Source organism: Crotalus tigris, unplaced genomic scaffold (assembly GCF_016545835.1).
Source record: "Crotalus tigris isolate CLP2741 ecotype Arizona unplaced genomic scaffold, ASM1654583v1 scf7180000017630.2799268, whole genome shotgun sequence".
NCBI lineage: Eukaryota > Metazoa > Chordata > Lepidosauria > Squamata > Viperidae > Crotalus > Crotalus tigris.
Genome location: NW_024096524.1, coordinates 1,582,078 through 1,603,418, shown reverse-complemented (window position 1 = coordinate 1,603,418; position 21,341 = coordinate 1,582,078). Strand labels below are relative to the sequence as shown.

Sequence of the window (21,341 nt, the reverse complement as noted above, 5' to 3'; positions counted from 1 at the left end):
TGTCAGTTTGTATCATCTGAATGATGACATAATAGTGCAAATGATATAAATTGCTGCATAAATTTAGTAGGCTGCTTGTAGAATCCAACTGATGGACTGAAGTTGGATAATTTTGAGATTTCAGAATAATTCCTTAGTATATTCATAAACCATTTGTCTATATTTCTGTGAACAAAACCTATCTACCTGCATAGGTAGTTGGATAAGTGTTTCTATGCATTTTGCCCTTATCAAAGTAAGCGGGTGGGAAATGATGAAACATATATCATGAAATTGCATGCAAGTATGGAGGGGGTGGAGTATGCATTGTGATCTTGTGACAAACATTTCATAATTCTGATAAAATTTTCAGGTTCTACAGACACTTCTAGGTATTAAAAAATTCAACTGGGATTTTTTTTTCTACAAGGGTACGTGGGCCTATGCATTTATTCTTTCATTTGATGAGTATTCTAGTAAAAAATTTTTTTTGCTAAATTATACATTCTCCTTAAAGTTTATGATTACAAAAACATTTAATGTATTTTCAGATACCACATTCCTGGAAAATTATAAAAAGGGCCATGAAAATAACTGCTTTGTCTCCAAGCATGTGTTTATAAACTGCTGAAGTATTAGGCCCAGCTACAGTATAAGTTAGTGGAGCCATTCTCTCTGAATGTGTATATCTGTGTGCATGCACTGGGGTGTGTATAATCACAGTGAATGCAGAAACCCTGTGGAATTTCAGAGAGGGTGTTCTCAGAAGGGTGAAACAAAATACTAACGGTGGGGGGAAGTGCAAAGGGCGGAAGCAAAATTGCTGTGTCAGTATATTAATCTTTTAGATTTTTATTAGATTACGTCTGACTTTTTTTTAAAGCAACACTACTTGTGATTCTTAGAGTGATTGCTTGAAACATTTATATGTATATTATGTCAGAGATGGTTTTACAGAATTAAGCTTTGTTAAGTTCTTTCCACAGCCAGTGGAAAGTACAAAAAGTTTGATTACTGATCAAAGATTTCTGGACTAATTGTGTGTTGCTCCATGTGTACTCTTAATATAATCCACTTTTTAATTTTACATTACCATTAGTTATATAGAACTGGGTGCTCGATTGGAAGACCTGAAAGACCAGTTTAGGTATACATCGACATGGAGAAAATCTGGTTGCTAAAACTCAACAATGACTTGATGGGACATAATATGTAGAAGTGCTTCATATGAATTCATATGAAGATCTAGGGCTACAAAAAAGCAAACACACACAATTTTAGACTTCACTAGTATAAATGGAGTTTCCGGATCAGTGAAATACATCTTTTTACTCTGCTTGGCATTTGTCAGACCCCTTTTTGAGTAATTTGTCCCATTCTTGACATAACATATAAAGAAAGATTGAGATAAACTTAACAGGTACAGAGAACGATACGGATGTTCAGAAATAAAGTTTTATGAAGAGAGAAAAAGTAGCTTTTGTCTTGAGATTGTGGACTAAAGGAGGTGATAGTCGTCTTCAAAAACATGAGGAAGACCCTGCCCTGTTCTCAAACAGCCAACACATGGTAAAAGTCCTAAATTACAGGAAGGTTCCACTTAAATATTAGGAAACATTTATTAAACATAAGAGCAGTTAAATAGTAGAACAATGTCTTGTTCATTTTCTATAAATGAATAAAACCTTCATCTGGCTTTATTAGGCTGTTTTGCAATTTTAAATCAGGTGTACAAGTACAACCACGAGTGGCGCAGTGGGGAGGGCTGCTGTTCAGTGATCAAGTACCCCTGTTTTAACCCATTGTTGTTATGATCTTCAGTAGATTTTTAATTCCACCCCTACCCTCCCACCCCAATTTCAACAATCATATCTGGTCCTCAAATTTCTTTACAGTTTTCATTTTTTTTAATCTTCTGAGAAATGTGGGATACCTTTACCATTTTTTATTTGGTTCTTTATTTAAGGATAATGCTAGGTCTGCTGACCCAAGACAATTAAGAGCATGATATTTGTTACTTTCACCAGGCTTCACAGCTATTACTTCCCTTTAATATTTTGGACTTTGGTTTTATTAATATTTTATTGATATCCCATTTAATAATTAGCATTTCCAGCATCAGGTTGATATAACTGATAGGAATGTGTTGTCCTGAAGCTTTTCAACTGAGGTAGCTTTCTGCTGGCTTAGATACAAGAAAGCCACCAAAACATCATTGTGGCTGCTTCCAAAAAACTGTTTCAAGCAGAGCGGTGATGAGGTTACCTTGATACTCTTAGTCAAGGGTGTCAAACTCAATTTCATTGAGGGCTGCATCAGCATTGTGGTTGCCCTCGGGGGGGAAGGTGTATGTGGTCAGGGTGGGTGTAGCCTACTGGGTGGGTGTGGATGGAGTGGGTTTGGCTTACTGGGTGGCCATGGCCAGCTCTACATTGTACGCGTCAAGGGTACCTGTGGGGGCCTGGGCAGGAGTGGGACAGATTTGAGGGTCTCTGGCAGAAGGGGTGGGACGGGGGCAAATGCCAAGGCATTGTCCATTTCTTCCTTCCTCACAAAAGGTGACACCTCCCCAGCATGCAACCGGGGGCGGGGCTGACACGGCAGGGGCTGGTTCCTCGCTGTTTCTAGACAGCCTTGTGGAACTAAGACTGAATGCGTTTCAGCATAGATGGCCACCACAAAATTGTACATTGGCTCCCGGCCAGCCAGGGCCAAGGCAGCGGGGGCCGTTCCTTCACTGTTTCCAGGATGGCTTCGCGGGCCACATGAAACCACTTCGCGGGCTGCATCTGGCCCCCAGGCCTTGTGTTTGACACGTCTGCTCTTAGTTGTTAAGTGGCTAAAGTAAGATTACTTTTTTTGAAAGTAATAAATGGTATCTTTTTCTATTGTATTTACTTCAAGGGGGACCAGTTATGCTTGGAAGAGATCTCATGTTTAAAACGGTTTTATCTTTTGTTACCTCAGAATGGAATTTGGCTAAAGTTGAAAACAACAGCTTCTTTCTGATCTTGACTTTTACTGATGTGAGTAGAAAAATAAAAGTTAATAACATTAATAGGCACATTTGCCTTACTTTAGAATTCCTTTCTGAAAATAAGGAACATGGTAAAACTAGGTTTTTTTTAAAAAAAACATGGAGTTACTGAGAAATAAACTTTCTTACTATATTTATGAGTCATTTATCATAGTGGACAATCTTTCTGGAAAAAGTGTATTGTGTTAGGTATATCATTCATTGTTTATGGTGGCTTTTTTTCATTTTTACTGTGCAAATACTTTTCCTCCATAGGCATTTAGCCAGCAGAGAACAATGGTAGAAATAATAATTAGAACATTTCCGAATGCAACAATTCTTCACTATTTTCTGCAACAGGTTGGGAAAACTAACACAAATCTATTAAGGCAAAAATGCACTCACTGGAAAGAAAGGAAAAATACAAAGGGTTTCAAAAAGTGGATATAAAGCTAGTTAGATTTTGAATATATGTTTTTGGGATAAAAGAAAAATTGTCTTTGGCTTCTTATTAACTAATTATTTATAAATATAATTCAATTAAACAACAATACATGTACTTAGTGCATCTTTATGTGCCATCATTAATCTAGTCAATTTAATCAAGATTCTTCATGACTCATTTTGACAAATTATTTTTTGCAATATCACAAGCTGAAATGATGCTGACCCCTTTTTAAAAATAATATTTAACCCAAAGAAGCCCTTTAATTGCTGTCTCATGAAACTTTTCCAATAGAATATTTTTAGCAGCTTTGCCCAATTTAGAAAACTCCAGATGTGGTTGGTCTGTAACTCTCAGAATTCCTCTTAGTCCACTGCAAGTTCAGAATATGAAATACCGCAGACTTCACCTGTAGTAACATAATCATATGGATAATTTCTGTTTTTGGCACTGTCATCAAAATCAGATATAATCCATGTCATAATGCACAATTTCTTACTAGGTACATAAAAGCAACTCCTATTACAATGGTGGATTTGTTTATTTGTTTTGATGCCTTCATATTACTTTTTGAATCCTAGTGACTGCCTGCAATTTCCTAGGCAAGATTTTCAGAAATGGTTTGCCAATGGCTGCTTCCTAAGATTGAGAGTGTAATTGGCCTCATATCTCCCAGCTGGTTTTGTGCTTAAGGCAGGATTAGAATTCAGTCTTCTGGTTTCTAACCTAGTACCTTTAAATACTACAAAAAAAATGGCTCTCCTATTTATATTAACCTCCATGCAATAAATATCTCAGGCTTATAATCTAGTTATTTCTGTTATTCCACAGTTAGCTGGTTTTGTTAAATATTTTGGGAACTGTCCAGGCAATGGCAGCATTTACTGTATATTTGTGTGTCTGTGTGTGTGTGCCTGTGCCATAAATTTCCTAGATATTCTTTAGTTGATCTGACCTGAATCTTCATTTGTAGTCATAAAAAAGTATGAGTGTCAGGCATGGGAATTACAGATTTGTAATTTCCAGCTGTAGGCTTTCCAACTTGCAGCTGTAGGCTTTGATGATTTTTAAAAAATGATATAGTTTCTTTTAGGAATACGTGAATTATTTTCACTTGGCAGGAACACATTGTGTCCATGGTTTAAGGACTGTACTTCACTTCAGAAGTACAGAAAATGTTATCTTTTTTATTTCTTTTGCAAGTGAAATTGCAAAATCTATCACAGAAATGTGAATATTGTAATTGTACTTTGATTCTGCTTCCACTGTTCAATTAATCCATGTTACTGTTGTTCAGAAATAATAGAGTTTTGGAAATGTTTGGTAGGAGTAATACAGAGTGTGCTAAGCTCAGGGTTATTTTAACTAGATTGTTGACAGCTATATCTGCCTTCATGTAAGTTTGAAAGTGTGAAAAAAAGCAAGCAAAAGGTAAATTCTCCTTTGCATCTTTTATTGAAATGATTTGAATCATAGTTTTTCTCACTGTAACTGTTTAAACAGAAGATACATGGAAAGCAAGCCATATTTCCATTCAGTGATATGCACAAGTTCATTATTTCTTATATAAATAGGAGATTAGTTGCAGCTTTAGAATTAGGTATTAACTACTATTATTTAGATAGTGTAATCCACTGCTATTACAAGGAAATCACTATAACAATTTTGGTGTTTTCTTAAATTATGAAGCCAAACATTACACACATTATGCATAAATTCTTTGGAAAAACTGTAATTCAGTATAAAAACTGCCAAATGTATACATTTGTTGAGATTTGGGCTTGAAGCTTTCCTAGAAAATAAGGCTTCTAATTAATCAAGTATTTAGTTTCATTTTTCTGTGTTAAACTGCCTCAGGCAAGGTTCTTAAAATTGTTTAAGAATGAATGCTAGCGCTGGAATTCTAGATATTAGAATACTAGTTTATTCAACTTGAAGAAGAGAAGAAAGATAAGAAGGAAAATTACCCTCCATTTTACGAAACAATGTATTAGCTCACAGTTCTGCAGACACCTGTGCTGGGTGTGGCAGATACATACTCAGAGAAGCAACTGATATTTTGAAAAGCGACTAGGCAAATAGCAAAGTAAGTTATACAATGGATTTCAAATTTTACAAACATTTTTGCAAATCTGTTAGTGCTATGTTTTCAGCTATTCATTATGTTAGACTTTAGAAACATCAAGGTAACGTTCAAAGATGAATGCACAATGGAAATCTATAAGGCTTGTTTTGAATAAACATCTTGAGGGCTCTGCATAGATGCTCTGAGATTTGTGTTTCTGTGTTTGATAAAAGTCTTTTGTTTTATGTTACGTGAGATTTGCATTTTGAAGGCTGGCCTGCAAATATAATCAAGCTTTTAGAAGATAATAAAGGTCAGGGTTGTAACAGTTGGCCAGAGGAGGGAGAGATGGGAGGGAGGGAGGGAAGGAAGGAGAGAGGAAGGGAGAGTTTGGTGGTGGCAAGGGAGTATTTGAAGGTATAAACTAAGGCAATCAAAGTGGAATGGCTAAGACATAGAGAGAATTTGCACACTTGTAGAATGGGGATTATATACAATTTTCTCCTACCTAAAATTGCATACAAAATGACTTATAATGTTTTCAAGGTTATTATATCTAAAAGCAGTGGAACAAAGTATTGTACCATCATTGATGACAATAAGATCACAGCAAAGCAGTGCTAGTGTTTAAGAAACACAGAATGCCTTGCCTTCTACAAGTTTATCTTGTATTTTTTGTTTTAAAGCTACCAAAGGGTTATTAAACATTTAAGAAAGAGGGAGCTTTTTGGTGCAGCTGGATGGCTCTGCAAGATTAAATCACACTGGCTGAAATAACAGTCCAGCCCTTGAGACTACATGGCTGAGTTGCATAGGAAGAGGTAGATGGATAAAGTTTTAACAAAACAAAACTAGTCACATCCACTTTCTGTAGCATGCTTTTCCCATGCTACACATTATGAATCAGATACTAGCTTTTCTTTAAAATGTGGGCCTTTTGATGTGAACTTGCATTCTTTCTGATAAATATTGCATAATGTGTTGCTTCATACTATATAGTTGATGATTTGATCCATCAAATAAACTTTCTGTGAAAATGATATAAGCCTAACTGCCCTGTAAACAACTTCTTATTGACCTAAAAAACTATTGACACAAACATACACACACACATGCACATTTATAAATGTATACACATATACATAGAGCAGATTAACAATGTGTAAATGATATCTTTAGATACACATGGTTTCAAGACATTTTATCTTTGATCCTCCCAATAGAGAATTGCTTCTTAAATCTGTCTGGTTTTAAGACATTGGGACACATACAGGAGGAATTCTTGTTAGAAAAAATTTGACATTAGTATCATTCATATATGCTGTAGGCCCTTTCTTTTTATAAAAAGCTGTTGCACCCTTTCTTTATGTCCTTTCGGTTGGTTCTTATACAGACTTTTTGTAATGTTGATTCTTGTCGAAAGAGGAAGAAGAAAAGATTAATATCGGTCAAAATGAATTGGTTTCCTTAAATTCTTACAACTCATAGCATTTTACCCCGACATGGTATTGTTTAGTTGCATTAGGACTACAGCTTTCCAAATTTAACAAGATGGGATTTCTGGGAATTATACTTTCTGTGCAACTGGTGCAATATATTAAGTTAGAGAAAGTGGGGTCCTGGAGGAATCCAGTTTCCAGTGCATTTATGCTAAGAGTGAGTTAAGATCATAATCATGCTGATCCCACCTTTGTTTTCATCCTAAAATTCTGTTGTGAGTTTTGCAGAGATTTAAACAGAAATATTAAACATTTATTCTCACTATGAGCTTTTTCAGTATTTAGAATTGGTGTTCAAAATTCACATTACTAAGCAAACATGGTTAAATTGTTCCCTAGCTCTGTGGAGATTCAAGACATTGAAAAACAATGAAAAACAGTTAGAGAGCTACTGTTAAAATAAAACTTCATTGAGTTAACATTGCACTATGCTTTTAAGTATATATTTAGTTTGGATTAATTATAAGTATATATTTAGTAGTTTTGGATTAATTAAATATTATTTAGTTTGGATTTAGTTTAGATCGGCTTTATTTCTTCAGCATGTTAGTTATGTAATATTTTTAATTATATATATATATAATTTGTGTGCGTATCTGTGTGTCTGTCTATCTGTGTAATTAAAAGGAACCTCTAATGAAGAGGTTCCAGAGTTGTTTATCACATGCAAATGAACTGTTATGACATCTGCATTTCTTACTGCCACAGTCAGCTCATTTTAAACCTTATATTTTCCTCTTTTTTCCCATAAAGTGATTCAAATTGATGTACATAGTCTGCCATTTACGCTGTGTGTGACTGGTTCATCCATGTTATACTGTATAGCTATAATCTCATATAACTTTGTGGACTGCTGCATGTATTTTGAATATTAAGAATTCTTTTTTTTTTAAATGGCTGCTATTGTGGGGATTTGCCTGTTCACAAAATGGCTGCCATGATGAGTAAATTGCAAATGGGAGATGGCTCTTTATCACCTTCTTTATCACCTGGGATATTTTTTATTACCCCACTTTGCCTTTTTTCCTGTATTTTCTTTTTTCATTTTGACTCAAAATGTTGGGCTGCAGCCTTTCAGCATTTTTTTATTTTCTCACCACTAATGTGACATTTTTGGAAATAAAAATAAAGCTTTGCCTCATGTCTGCTTCCTATCATTATAGGTTTTTTGGGGGGCTGGACTGGATAGGAATTAAAAGAATTTTAGGAGGAAAAGGTGAGGGGGAGGAAAAAGAGTAATGTTTGACCACTTTGTTGTATATTTTTTTCTCCAAAATAAGATTCATTTAAGTCAACCGTACTTATTCCTGAGTAAATATGCATAGGATTGAATTGTAAATATATTTGCCTGGGAAAGTTACTGTAATAACAGTAGTAAGAATGATCCAACAGGATTATTTTGGGTTGACAAAAATTAAATTATATTTTTTCCATTCATATATTGAAGACAATTGAATGCAACCTTTTCAGTTTCTGAAGTCGAAACAAGATGAGGGTTTTCATAATGTTGTTAGTAGTTAATATCTACAAATTATAGAGACATCCTGTATTGCCACTAAAAATGCAAAATACCCATTTAAAGCATCAAGTTGATTTATATCTGGAAAATATTTCCAGTGTGTACAGGTAGTCTTTGACTTACAACAGTTTGTTTAGTGATCAAAGTTACAAAGACACTGAAAAAAGTGATTTATGACCAATTTTCACACTTATGATAGTTGCAGCATCTCCATAGTCACGTGATCCAAATTCAGATCCTTAGCAACTGACCATATTTATGATGATTGTGATGTCCCAGGTCATGTACTCACTTTTTGCGAATTTTTGATAAGCAAAGTCAATGGGGAAGACAGATTCACTTGATAACCGTGTTACTAATTAACAACTACAGTGATTCATTTAACAACTGTGGCAAGAAAGGTCATAAAATGGGGCAAAACCCAACTTAACTGTCTTGCTTAGCAATGGAAATTTTCAGCTCAATTATAGTCATACATCAAGGACTACCTATATATTGTTGGATTGCATCTGAAATGATATAAGAAAACAACCTGTTTTGAAAAGGACATGGAAAGTATTATGCACAGGTGAATAAGATTTGGATGGCTGGGGACATACTAATAATATTTAGGGAGCTGCAGTGATGAAAAATGGCCAGATTTATCTGAAGATAGTTAAGGGATTTTGTTGGTTTGTTAGCTTATCCAGTGTGATTTTTTTTTAGCCTTTCCCAACTCAGTAGAGCAGGCAATCAGGTGATCAGTTCTCCAGCACTGGAGATGGATAATCCACGCAGTGGGTTGAGACTGTATTCCTGGCCAATCAGATCAGTCAGCCAAAGTTGCCACGCCCCGTCTTGGACCATGATCCTTTAGTCTTGACTGATCTGGCCATGCGAGACATCTACAACTTTTGGCTCCTGGGCAGGTATAGTTCCTTTCCATTAGGGGGGATTTTTTCTAGTAGCTGAAATTGCTTAGTTTAAAAGTTAATTAGAGATAATTTAATTCAATTTAATTGACCACTCAAAAATTTCCTTGCTAAATTGTAAAACTCAGGAAGTCAGATTCCTACAGGGGAAACCACCCCCACTTAAAAGGGGGAAATCCCTAACTCCCCTCCCTAACCAACCCCAGCCACCTTCCAGCAGCCGGCAGCCGCCTTAAACAAACGGGGAGGCTCGGGCAACCCCTCGCGTTTAAAAAAAAAAAAAAAAGACAGAAAGGCAAGCAGTTAGCGAGGGAAGCGGAGGACAAAGGGGACGCATGCTGGGAGGGAGATTGATTAAGGGAAACAGCTGGCGTGCGAAGGAGCAGTCTTTTCACTCCAGGCTGCTCAGGATTTTTTAAACGAGGCGCCATTGTCTGCACAGCTGGAAGCACGCGCAGCTCTTTGTTACAACCGCACGTGGCATAGGCAGCCTTGTTAACACATGCGCAGTAGTTTCCTGGCAGCGGCGGCCATATTTTTTGTCCAAACAGGGGAGTTAAAGTTCCTTAAGAAAGCTAGGTTCAGCCGCTGGAGTGAATTCACACCTAGCCTATTACAACTTTTATAAAAACTTGCCAGAGGTGTGTTAACTGAACTAATAAGAACTGATCTAAAATATTTGAAAAGCACTGTATTGCCTTCCCTGTCTTTATTGCTATGCCACACCTTCCCCTTCTTTTTTATTACAATAAAATATGTGGTGGTAGCCAGCTGTATGGGATCTATATATTTATGTGAGCTAAACTCAGAATTCTTGGTTTTAGCTAGCAAGGAGTAGCGCATCATGTCTTTTGTGTGTCGTAAAAGGAATAAAAGACTTTTGGAGCTTATGTCCCACAATATTGCAGGCATTTTTAACTACAATAAAAGCTCAGTTTAACAAATTGATGGCAGGGGGTTCCATTAAATCCAAATGTACACTATTTGATTGAATTATATCTTTACGCCAGTATTTCCCAAACTTGACAATTTTAAGGCATGTGGACTTCAACTCCCAGAATTCCACAGCCAGCGTTGCTGTGGAATTCTGGGAGTTGAAGTCCTCATGCCTTAAAATTGTCAAGTTTGGGAAACACTGCTTTACGCAAATGATGTAAATATAGACAAATGACATACAATGTCAATTGCATCATTATGCAAATGATGTCAATTTTGTCAGTTTGTTTGTGCTGTATTGCCTCAGAAACAATGCTCTTTGCTATTTTGGATTTAATTTTCTCCCTTACCTTTGAAGTCTGCTGAAAGGAGATCTGGAATGTCAATTACTGTATAGTAATTTCTTAGTATGCTTCAGAATGATTCATTTTTTAAACAAATAAATTTAAAATATTACTATTTCCATTACTTTTGAGTTCAATTCATTTTTAAATTAACACTTCTAACATTTCTTCATTTCAAATATAAGCCCATAAGAATATATTTTATTATTTCCTTAGCTCTGTTAAAATTAATATGATAAAGTTGGATGATAAACTAAGCACCAGTTTCTTACCTTAAAATGTTGGCTTTCCATTTAAAATGTTTTATAATTGGATGATTTAAAACCACTTGATGACAGCAGCTTTAGCAAGAACTGGGAATGGCAACAAAAGTGTAAACTTGGTTACTTCATGTTAGTACTTTTGTGAATATTGACAGTTTCTTTGGTAAGTTTAATAAAAGTGAAATGTTTAAGAATGCAACCTTGGGCTAGTCTAGGGTTGTAATAATTTTTTGTGCCTTTCTGTTCATATTGCTCTGTGAAAGGTTTATGCTAGTAAGATAGCACAAATAGATGCAGACTCCTAGGTGTTATAGACTTGAAATAAATAACCTTGCCTGGATCACCTGTGTTATTTTTCAGGAATTGATTTCTAGAAAAAATAAATCACACCTATTTCTAGCTGGCAAGGACAGTGTAAGGATATCTTTGTATTGAAATTTGGAGAGAAGAGAAAGCTTAGAAAATATTTACGGACATTTGTTTTTACTTCCTAGCTAGCATAAAGCAAATTTTATGTGGAGGGAAAATATTTTGAGAACATTATTGATAAAAAATGATCAGAGCGTTTCTTTTTGTCCTTCTGCAATATGAATGTGTAATATTGAAATTCCATGGACATAATTCACCACTTTCCACAGAAATAAGCCAGCAGAAGTTTGATTTCTTTTCTCTAGAGATCGTAATTCCACTATTCCAAAACATGGCAGCTTTGGAAATTCAAAATAATCATCTTGGGTTTTACAAGTTATTTATTGTATAGAACAATTCCTTTTCAAATGATTTTATTTTATTATTATTATTTTTTTTAGAAAAAACTCATTCACTCTGTTTACTATGGTAAATGGTGTACTTGTGCAGATACATCTATACGTATGCATATATGTTACTGTGGGACTCTTGGTGAGAAGCAGTATGTTCTGGTCTCTTCAACTGTCTCCCAAGGAGAACATCATAGCAAGGGGCGGGACATCAGTCCTGGCTTTATAACAGTTAAACAAGGAAAGGAAAAACTGGTTTTTTTTGTGTTTTTTCTTCCTAATTCCTCTTTGTTTCATGTTTTATCTTTTAGGTTGTGAACCTTATAATGGGAACTGCCTTACTATTTGTAAATCTTAAGACAGAAAGGGAACTCATTTTGACTGAAGAGGGGAATTAAAATGTTTTTCATCGAGATAGAATTTTGTGGCCCCAAAATGTTGCTGAACTGTAGTGCTAAAACAAAACTGTGAAACAAAGATAAAAATATAATGCATCCACAGCCAAAATAATCATTTTCTTAATCTTTACAGAGTGAGCTTATTTAATATCTTGGCCCAATATTATATATCTATGTAAATATCATGCCTTTCATAGCCTGTCTGCACTTCTAATTCCTTGATGATAAATGAGATATATAATGTTTGAACTGATATGGATGAACTTACATGGTCTCTTGTTCTGCATATATTTAGCTTCTCCTAAATATCTATATTCTAATAAAATGAATTATGATATACATATTATTGTATTGGCTTAATACATTAAACATTAAAATGGAACTGTAATTTTATCCTTGCTGTACTTAATGCCATAATTGCAATATACCTCAGAAAATTGATCCTTACGTTCATTTATATTTTATTAAACTGGTCGGTTTCAGGCCACTTAGTGAAGATCCATTGGATGGAATTGTATGATTCAGTGATAAGAGAAAATAAATATTTCTCTGTCACATCACAGCACCTCTTATTAGCACTGGATCAGATTGGATCAGATTTCTAGTGTTCTCCCATTTATAGTGAAGGAATTTCTACCTACCAAAGGAATTTCTCCTACATAATTTCATTTTTAAAAGATTTCTGCAGCAAGTGGCGCTAGTAAGCTAAATAAGATCAATCGTGTTAAGCACTTAGATGGTAGACTTTATAAGAATACTAGCTTGCCTGGAAAGTGAGAAAGAATCTCTGGAAAAATGCAGTAGCAAGTCTCTTCTTTATTGCTATCAAGAAAGCTATCAGAATTTCATCCAGAGCTTGGCTATATTATTTCTCTAGAAATTCAAACCTGTACTTGGGAAGAATGGAATGTCAGAAGGGACATTGGATGTCTTCTAGTCCAACCCCCTGCTAAGTGAACCATCAACAAAGAATCAAATACCCCAAGTGAAATAAATTTATCATGTTGAATCCTGATTTTTTTTTTTTTTTTGCTGTAGATATGGATGTTGTTGAAATTGGTTGGGAAATCTCAACATAATTGTGCACTTGCTGATATAAGGATGCCAAACAAAGATACTGAACTGTTACTAGTCAATATAGTATGCTTAATTAAAAGAGATTGCTTTAATTTTTAATTATCTGAGGCCTGGAAAATTTAAGGAAGGTTTCTCTCTGTATAATTTTACAGTTGATCATACTGAGCTTAAGATTCCATAGGAAATACAATTGGGAGGTAACAGATTTTTATAGTGGTACTTTGTGGTGTGCATAGCTGTTAGATATCATAATTATTTTAAAGTGGTTGTTAAAATCTAGTACCATCTTGATGTGTGACATGCCTATACTTTGCAAAACTCTGAGACAATATGAGGTTGGAGAGGTTGTTCTTTGTTATTTCAGAGGTGAATGATAATGATGAGTATTGTTTTTATAGGATTATTAATTGCTGAACAAAAGGAATAATATCTGTAACAATGTATTTGTATTGTAATGTATATAGGATATACTGATATTTTTTTTATCTATGTAGAACTATTTCAGTTAAGTTGGTTGGAATGAATAATACAATATACCTCAAACTTTATTAAAGCAACTCATACCTGCTGAAGTTCAGCATTATCTTATCTCAGATTTATAGTGGGTTGTATCCAGATTTAGTCCATAAATTTCCAGGACTCTTTCCTAAATATAGCCAAATATGTATTCCAGCCAGATTTAATGTCAGTATATCAAACAATCTCACCATCATTCTAAGTTATATATTAAAATATCCCTAATAAAATTATCAGGCTGTCTTGGAAATCTAAAAGGCCCAGGCCATTTCCATCCTTTGAGACCCTTAGTTACAGTAATAAAAATCATGATACATGAAAATGAATTAAGCTTTTTCCTTGTGCAGAAAAACAATGCACTTCAAAGAATATGATAATTATATTTTACCTACTGAAGATGGGATGTGTTTTTCCTTTGTTCTGAATGTATAATAATAGGTTAATTATGAATGTAGCATTGCATCTAATCAGAGAGGTATGAGTGCATATTTGTGTGTAGTGTGTGTGTGTATGTGTGTGTGTGTGAAGTATGTGTATGTGTAAAAGGTTCAAGGGAAGAAGAAATATGGTAAAAATGATGGTGTGAATAGCTTTTTCAATATTATACATGGAAATAATTATTTCAGTCTTGAGATTTCATGTGAGTGTTATTATTATTTATTACTATTGTTTTATAGTCCATGGGTTAATTGCTAAGACTGGCTGCCCTTTTATTTTTTATATTGGAGTGGAAATGTAGTTTGGACATAATGGATTATTGATTGGTCTGAGAACAGCAGAAGCCCCAAGGCCTAGTCATCAATGGTACTTACTCTCCCATTAGAGAATGCATCACTTCATGCAGCCATTTGGGATACAAATCTGTAGAATATAAGCTTATAATTGTTGATCTTGTAACAGAACAGTTTTTAGGGCAAGGAGCTCTTCATTATTGTGATGGGCTTACTCCTTCCCCCTCCCATTTGCTTAAATAATCGTTTCTTTGTTTTGGTAGTAAGATAAGCTGGATCAGGATGTTAATGATGTATTTTAATTTATGCCTTATAGTGCTACAGTGTAACCCATAGAATACATTTCTTTGTCTCTGTGAAGACAAACATGACCAGTATACTGAAGCACAAAATATGTACTGAGTGGGTGACAGTGCTATGTTTCTCTATATATCTTGAAAAACCCTTGCAAGAATGAACCTTTTAGTAAAATTCCTTTTAAAATGGGTTCACATTTTTGCTCCACACTTTCCCTTGTTTTCTGTCCTGTGAATTTTCTCTTCTCTATTTCTCACTGGCGAGATCTATATTTGCTTAATATATCCTTATAGGTGTGTCTCTCCATGATGGGTTATTGATAGAGCTGTTTCAGAAGCCTCTAATTATTTTATCAGGAATTTTGGAGCCCGTTTTTAATACCATCATTAACTCTGGAGAGGGAGGGAGAGAAAACAAATGATGTGGGCAAAGAATCTCAGAGTAAATCTGCAGTGCTAACAGTTGCAAATCTGAAAATAATGCCTTCCAGAACACAAAAAACATAGCAGACATCTCTTTGCCCAGAATAAAACAAACTGCTGCTTTAGTATTTCTTCAGACTAGGAACTGGAGACAGGATGAGGCCAAAGTTCCCAGCCCTTGAAAAATAAGCCACCTATAAGATTTGCAAAACTGCATCAATTCAAATGAAAATGCAGAGTCAGAAATAAATTGACTCAGCTCAGACTGGATTCTGAGATCAGGCAGTTCTGGGAGCTGATCCTGAAATGGTGCAGAATGTTATTGTGCAAGTGTCTTTTTCACCTGCAGTTAAAAAAAAATAAGCAAAATCAAGGTAAAATCATGCTAACTTTTCCCTAATGCCAATATTCACTTTGAAGGACATATCCTGCTGAGATTTGCTGTAAAAGTCAAGGATGAGCTTACTATTTAAAGACAGGCTGTTTTCCCCCCCCCCCTTCATCTTGCTACCTTAATGTCCTAAATGCTCTGCTGTTACAGAACAGTTGTGTTATCCTTGAAAAATAGGAACTGAATATTATTTTTTAAACACGGTTCCTTGTACAAAATCTCTTTGCATCATTTCTTATCTGAAGAGTTTTAATTACTAGATAAACTGCTGTTAAAGAAATGAAAGCTTATTTTCTTAAGGGATTTATATATAACATTACTTTGAAGCACATGAAATGGAATAGATATTATAATTACTGGTCTAAAATAAAAGTATGACTTAATTGTTATAACTGCTGCCTGTAACCTGGTGACGTTGAAGTATGGAGACAACTGCCAAAATTGTCAACCAGCGTGATTCATCTTTTCATCTTTTCTATTTTGGCTAGATCTTAAGAGAATTGGAATTCAACAACTTATGTATGCTATATAGCCCTGGCTTAGCAATTGATTCTGCATACAACTTCTTTACTTAGCAAACAATAGTATTGCCTGAGAATTCCTGTACTTACACAAACCATTAGTATGCATTATGAACTGGTTATGTAAGGGTAAGATAGGATTTGTCACAGTGGTAATAGATATAGATGATTCATTGCTCATGGCCCTTTCATGGCATGGAATTGAGCTGTGAAGGGCAAAATACCATGATAGCACACTAATATCAACAAGAGAGTACATTATTATCAATTTAGTCAAAGTATACTTGCAAATAGCATTCTCTGTTGCCAAATCAAATGAAATCTTTATTATTAGGGCCACCTTACACTTGATATTAGCCCAATGGCTTAATTTCTGATTGAAATTATTCTCCTTCTTCCCCCCCCACCCCCCCCATAGGTCTGGCTCCACAGGTTCTCAGTTGCCTTTTTAAATCAACCAGCTTTTTGGTTAACAAAAGCTAATTCCAAACTCAAGTCCTTAGGTCTCTCTTTGGAAAGCATCTGTCCATTAGGGTTTGAAAATGCCAGGAATCATCTTAAGCAGTGTAACTGGGATACTGAGTTTCCAACCAGTTTAAGCCTAGTATCCAACCTTACAGATCATGACTTCTTTTTAAATGCCCATATGCCATTATACCTCTATTGCATTGTATGTGTTTTTAAAATAATAGTTATATGTTTCTATCATTTACTGTTGTGCTCTCTGACCTCAAGGCCCTAATAAAGGTTTGATTTGAATTATGGCCACAGACCAGAACACATTTCCAGTTACTGATTCACAGAACTGGAGCTCTCTATTCCTAGTCTTAAAAAGTTTTAAATCTACCATACTCTTATATAAATTGGTTAATATACTTCAGGAATAATTGCTTTGGGGAGATGTTTTATATAAAATTCATCCTGTGTTACATGCTTTCTGAGAAGAAAGGGGCAGGAATCTAGATATCTGGAAGCAGAAATGTGAACTCTCCTTTTGAAGTAATGGGTATACAAATGTTATACTATTGGAGCTCATGGTTTGCAAATAAAATGCATCTTCACCAACAGAGAGACAGGATTATTTTTTTTTCTTAAAAAGCAAGGTGGGTTAAAAACGGATATCTTTCCATTAAACATGAAATAATAAACAAATAGAAATGGTTTCTTCTGTATATAAAAGAGATTATATATGCATATATCTACCATTTATTTGCAGGGCAGAAAAAACAGCATCTAATTTTGAATGGGTACAACAGAAAATATCAAACGTTCTTCCTTTAACATGTAAAAATGAAGTTTTGTACTAATTTTAATGTAGCAAGATTGTGAGCACATTCCTATACTTCATTTGTATTAAGAAGGATATTAGAAATCAGTTAAGAAAAAAATATTAGTAGTTGTTTATTTAATGGGCTCGTTTATAGGAATTTTATTTAAGTAAAATAAGATGCATCCTTTTCTGTATATCTGCATGTTTAAGAAAACATTTTTAACAAGGATAGTCTACTGGGTCCTACAGAAATCCTTTATCTTTAGACAAACAAAATGTTGGCTGTTTTTCATGAAATTATACATGTGTATAAAACCACAGACTTAAAATATTACAGTTACTTCAAGAAAGGGCTTATTAAGTTGAAGCTACATGCACACTATTTTTTGGTTTGGAAAGACAAATTTAACTGTTTGTGAGATTGATGTTCTTATTTTTAGCACATACCAATTACATGCATACTCTGTATCCCAGTAACTGAAACTACTATTTCATAGGATTGTTTATATTATCTTACTGAGCTTATGAAATATCCTACTGGGTTTTACAAATTATAATATCAGCCAAGTTAAATTTAATACTTGTGTACCAAGAGTTTGATTTAGATGAAAAGAAAATCTTAACAGAGGCCTGTCACAAGGGAAGAAACAAAGAAGAATGTTGTGAATGTGTTTTAAATGAAATGCTTTTGCATTTAGTAATGATGTGTTGTGCTTTTGTTTTGGTTGTAGGTTTTGTTTGCTGTTTGACTCAGAAGCATCAGTGAATGCTTATCTCCAGAATGCTGTCAAGCTGAGAAGCAATTTGAATATAGGAATGAAGAGATAGAGGTTTGGTGAGAAGCATTCCCAATAGAAATTTCAACATAATTTTCCACTTTTGGGCAGAGCTTTTACCTATTGACTGATGTTGTTGGAATACAGATGGATTGTAGTGTAGGTGCAAACATGGAATTACGAAGAGCCTCCAGTCCTCACAGGATGAATAAGAATGATGTGGATGCAGACAAATCCATGTTACACAGCTGCTGCATATGTGGCAAGAGTTTTCCCTTTCAGAGCTCACTGTCACAACACATGAGGAAGCACACAGGGGAGAAGCCCTATAAGTGCCCTTATTGTGATCACAGAGCTTCCCAAAAGGGCAACTTAAAGATCCATATTCGGAGTCACAGAACAGGCACTATAAGCCAGAGGAATGATGTGGAGACGGTAGGAGAGGCACAGCTTAATGAGATGAGAGTCTTTGAAGGCTTTGATGGTTGCACCAGCCCTACCAAAAGCACTTCTGCTTGCAACAAAATATTGAATGGAACAGTTCCCACCGAGGATAGCAAGATCTTGCTCAGAAGCAGCAGAAAAGAGGTATTGGCCGATGATGTTAAATTATGTACTGTTCAGTGCAACTTCTGTAAAAACAAATTTGAAGGGAAGAAAGAGTTGGAGCAACACATACATCAAGTCCACAAGCCTTTCAAATGTAGGCTGTGTAATTACATGACCCTAAGACAGGAGACCCTTTTAAACCACATAGAGAGAGATCATATTACAACTCAAATTCCAAATGGGGAAGCCTACACTGAGAACTGCAAGCCTGAGTCCAATGCTGGAGAATTTCCTTGTGAAGTCTGTGGACAAGCCTTTAGTCAAACATGGTTCCTCAAAGCTCACATGAAGAAGCATCGAGGCTCATTTGACCATGGATGCCACATTTGTGGCCGGAAATTTAAAGAGCCCTGGTTCCTTAAAAACCACATGAAATCTCATGGGCCAAAAGCTGGGAGTAAAAATAAGCCAAAAAGTGATTTAGAGCCCATGGCCACTATCAATGATGTTATCCAAGAAGAGACTATTGTGACTGGATTATCCCTCTATGAAGTTTGTACCAAGTGTGGAAACCTGTTTACAAATATGGAGAGTCTAAAAGCACATAATTCTGTACATTGTAAGTCTCAAGGAATTTGCAGTGATCACAGAGGCGAGAGACTAATAGATGGAGATTTGGATTCATCAATAGCAAAACAGTTTTTCTTCCAATATCTAAACTTGAGGCCGTCTGTATGGATAGATGGTGTTTCAAAGGGCCAGTCAGGTAAAAGAGTAGCTGAGCTGGATCCAGTGAACAGTTACCAAGCTTGGCACTTGGCTACCAAAGGTAAAGTTGCAGAGCCTTCTGAGTATGTTAAGTATTTAGGATGGGATGAAGTTCTGGCAGATGCTGATGTCACGTATGACAGGGACAAAAGGGAATATATTCTTGTTAGTCAAGAGAAACGCAAGCAAGAGCAAGATTCATCCAACTCTTCCAGTAATCCAAAGAAGAAGAACTGCACAGGTGGCCGTTCAGAGAAAAGCAATAATGCACAAGCAGGGGATAACTGCCTCTTTGGTCAAGATGACCTAGAATACAGACCATCCTCACGTCAAAGCAGAAGGGCATCACAGAACAAGTCCACTGAGTGCTTTGAGTGTGGCAAGATCTTCCGCACATATCACCAAATGGTGCTTCATTCACGAGTCCACAGGAAAGAGCGCCGAAGCTGCAGTGAAGGCGGATCAGTAGTTCAGCATGATAGATATGGTTCCAACAGTGAGGATGGAGATTCTGGATCTGTCAGTGCACCAAGTACACCAAGTTCTGCTTCTGCTCAAGAAGATTCAGTTACCTCTGGAATAGGTGAAGAGGGTCCTGAGGATAGTTCTGAGGAAGGAATACATGAGCCATCCCCATGTAAGTATCTGTAGGCAACTACATTTTAATTCACAAGTCATCATTTTGTTTTCTTTCTTGTAAAACTTTATACAGATAGTTCTCAACTTACGACCACGATTGAGCCCAAAATTTATGTTTATAAATGAGATATTTGTTAAGTGAGGCTTATCCCATTTTACGACTTTTTTGCCACAGTTGTTAAGTTAATCATAGCAGTTGTTAAATTAGTAACATGGTTGTTAAGTGAATCTGGTTTATCCATTGACTTTGCTTGTCAGAAGATCTCAACAGCTGATCACATGATCCCAGGACGCTGTAACCATCATAAATATGAGTCAATTGCCAACTATCCGAATTTTGATCATGTGACCACAGGGATGTTGCAATGGACATGTGAAAAATGGTCATAAGTCACTTTTTTCAGTGATGTTGTAACTTCAAACAGTCACTAAATGAACTGTTGTTAGTCAAAGACGACCTATACACACTAAAGGCTCTTTAATGTTGTTTATGTTTTTTTTAAAAAAATAAAAAGACCTAATAGGATGAACAGAATTTCACCAGCCTTTTAAGGTGAACAGAATTTCACCAGCCTTTTAAGGTGGTGCAATGATTTTTGGCCACGGACTGATTCAAGGATACATTACAGGTAATCCTTATTTAGCAATCCCAGTTGGGACTGGCAACTCAATTGGTAAGCAGCCACTAAGTGAAACCCTGACTTTGCTTATCTTACTTCAGATTTCCTTTGCTTTACAGACTTGTGAAAATTGTAAATGCAAGGATGGATCATAAAGTTACTTCTTCAGCACCATTGTAGCTGTGAATGGTTGCTAAATGAGGCTAAAGGAGGACTGTGTGTAATTGTACTTAAAGCTATTGAAACAATTGAGCAGTTGGGTAGTTCTATTAGGATTAAAGTTTGACTAAAGGTTGCCTAAACTGCATTCTATTTGGTGTCTAGTTTGCCTTATGTAAGAGGAATAGTAGAGCTGAGCCTGTGGAGGAGTCAATCTGGATTGAGGATATTGCTGTATTTGGAACTACTATATATGGCTAAAAGCAGGTTCCTTCCTTCACACTGTCTCCTTTAGTATGATAACTAATACAAAATGATGGAGGGGAAAGGGCAGTGCATAAGGATTGAATGTCTAATAGGACTAATGTCTGGATTTGACCCAGTTCCTTAAAATTGTATTATTACAGTGGCCAATTTCCACTTAACATTTATTCTACTCAAATAGCAAACTAGGTGAGTTTTTGTTGCTGGA

General features: G+C 35.6%; 1 protein-coding gene across 6 annotated transcripts in view; it reads left to right on the top strand.

Annotated features, from left to right (window-relative positions):
* Nucleotides 1-21,341, top strand: part of ZNF516 (zinc finger protein 516) — a 139,383-nt gene that overhangs the window by 49,869 nt on the left and 68,173 nt on the right. For all 6 annotated transcript variants that reach the window (XM_039334403.1, XM_039334407.1, XM_039334408.1 and 3 more), the window contains one exon: nt 18,090-20,088. In XM_039334403.1, coding sequence (XP_039190337.1) covers nt 18,282-20,088 — 1,807 coding nt within the window. In that variant the 5' untranslated portion in view covers nt 18,090-18,281. The remainder of the gene's footprint in view (nt 1-18,089; nt 20,089-21,341) is intronic.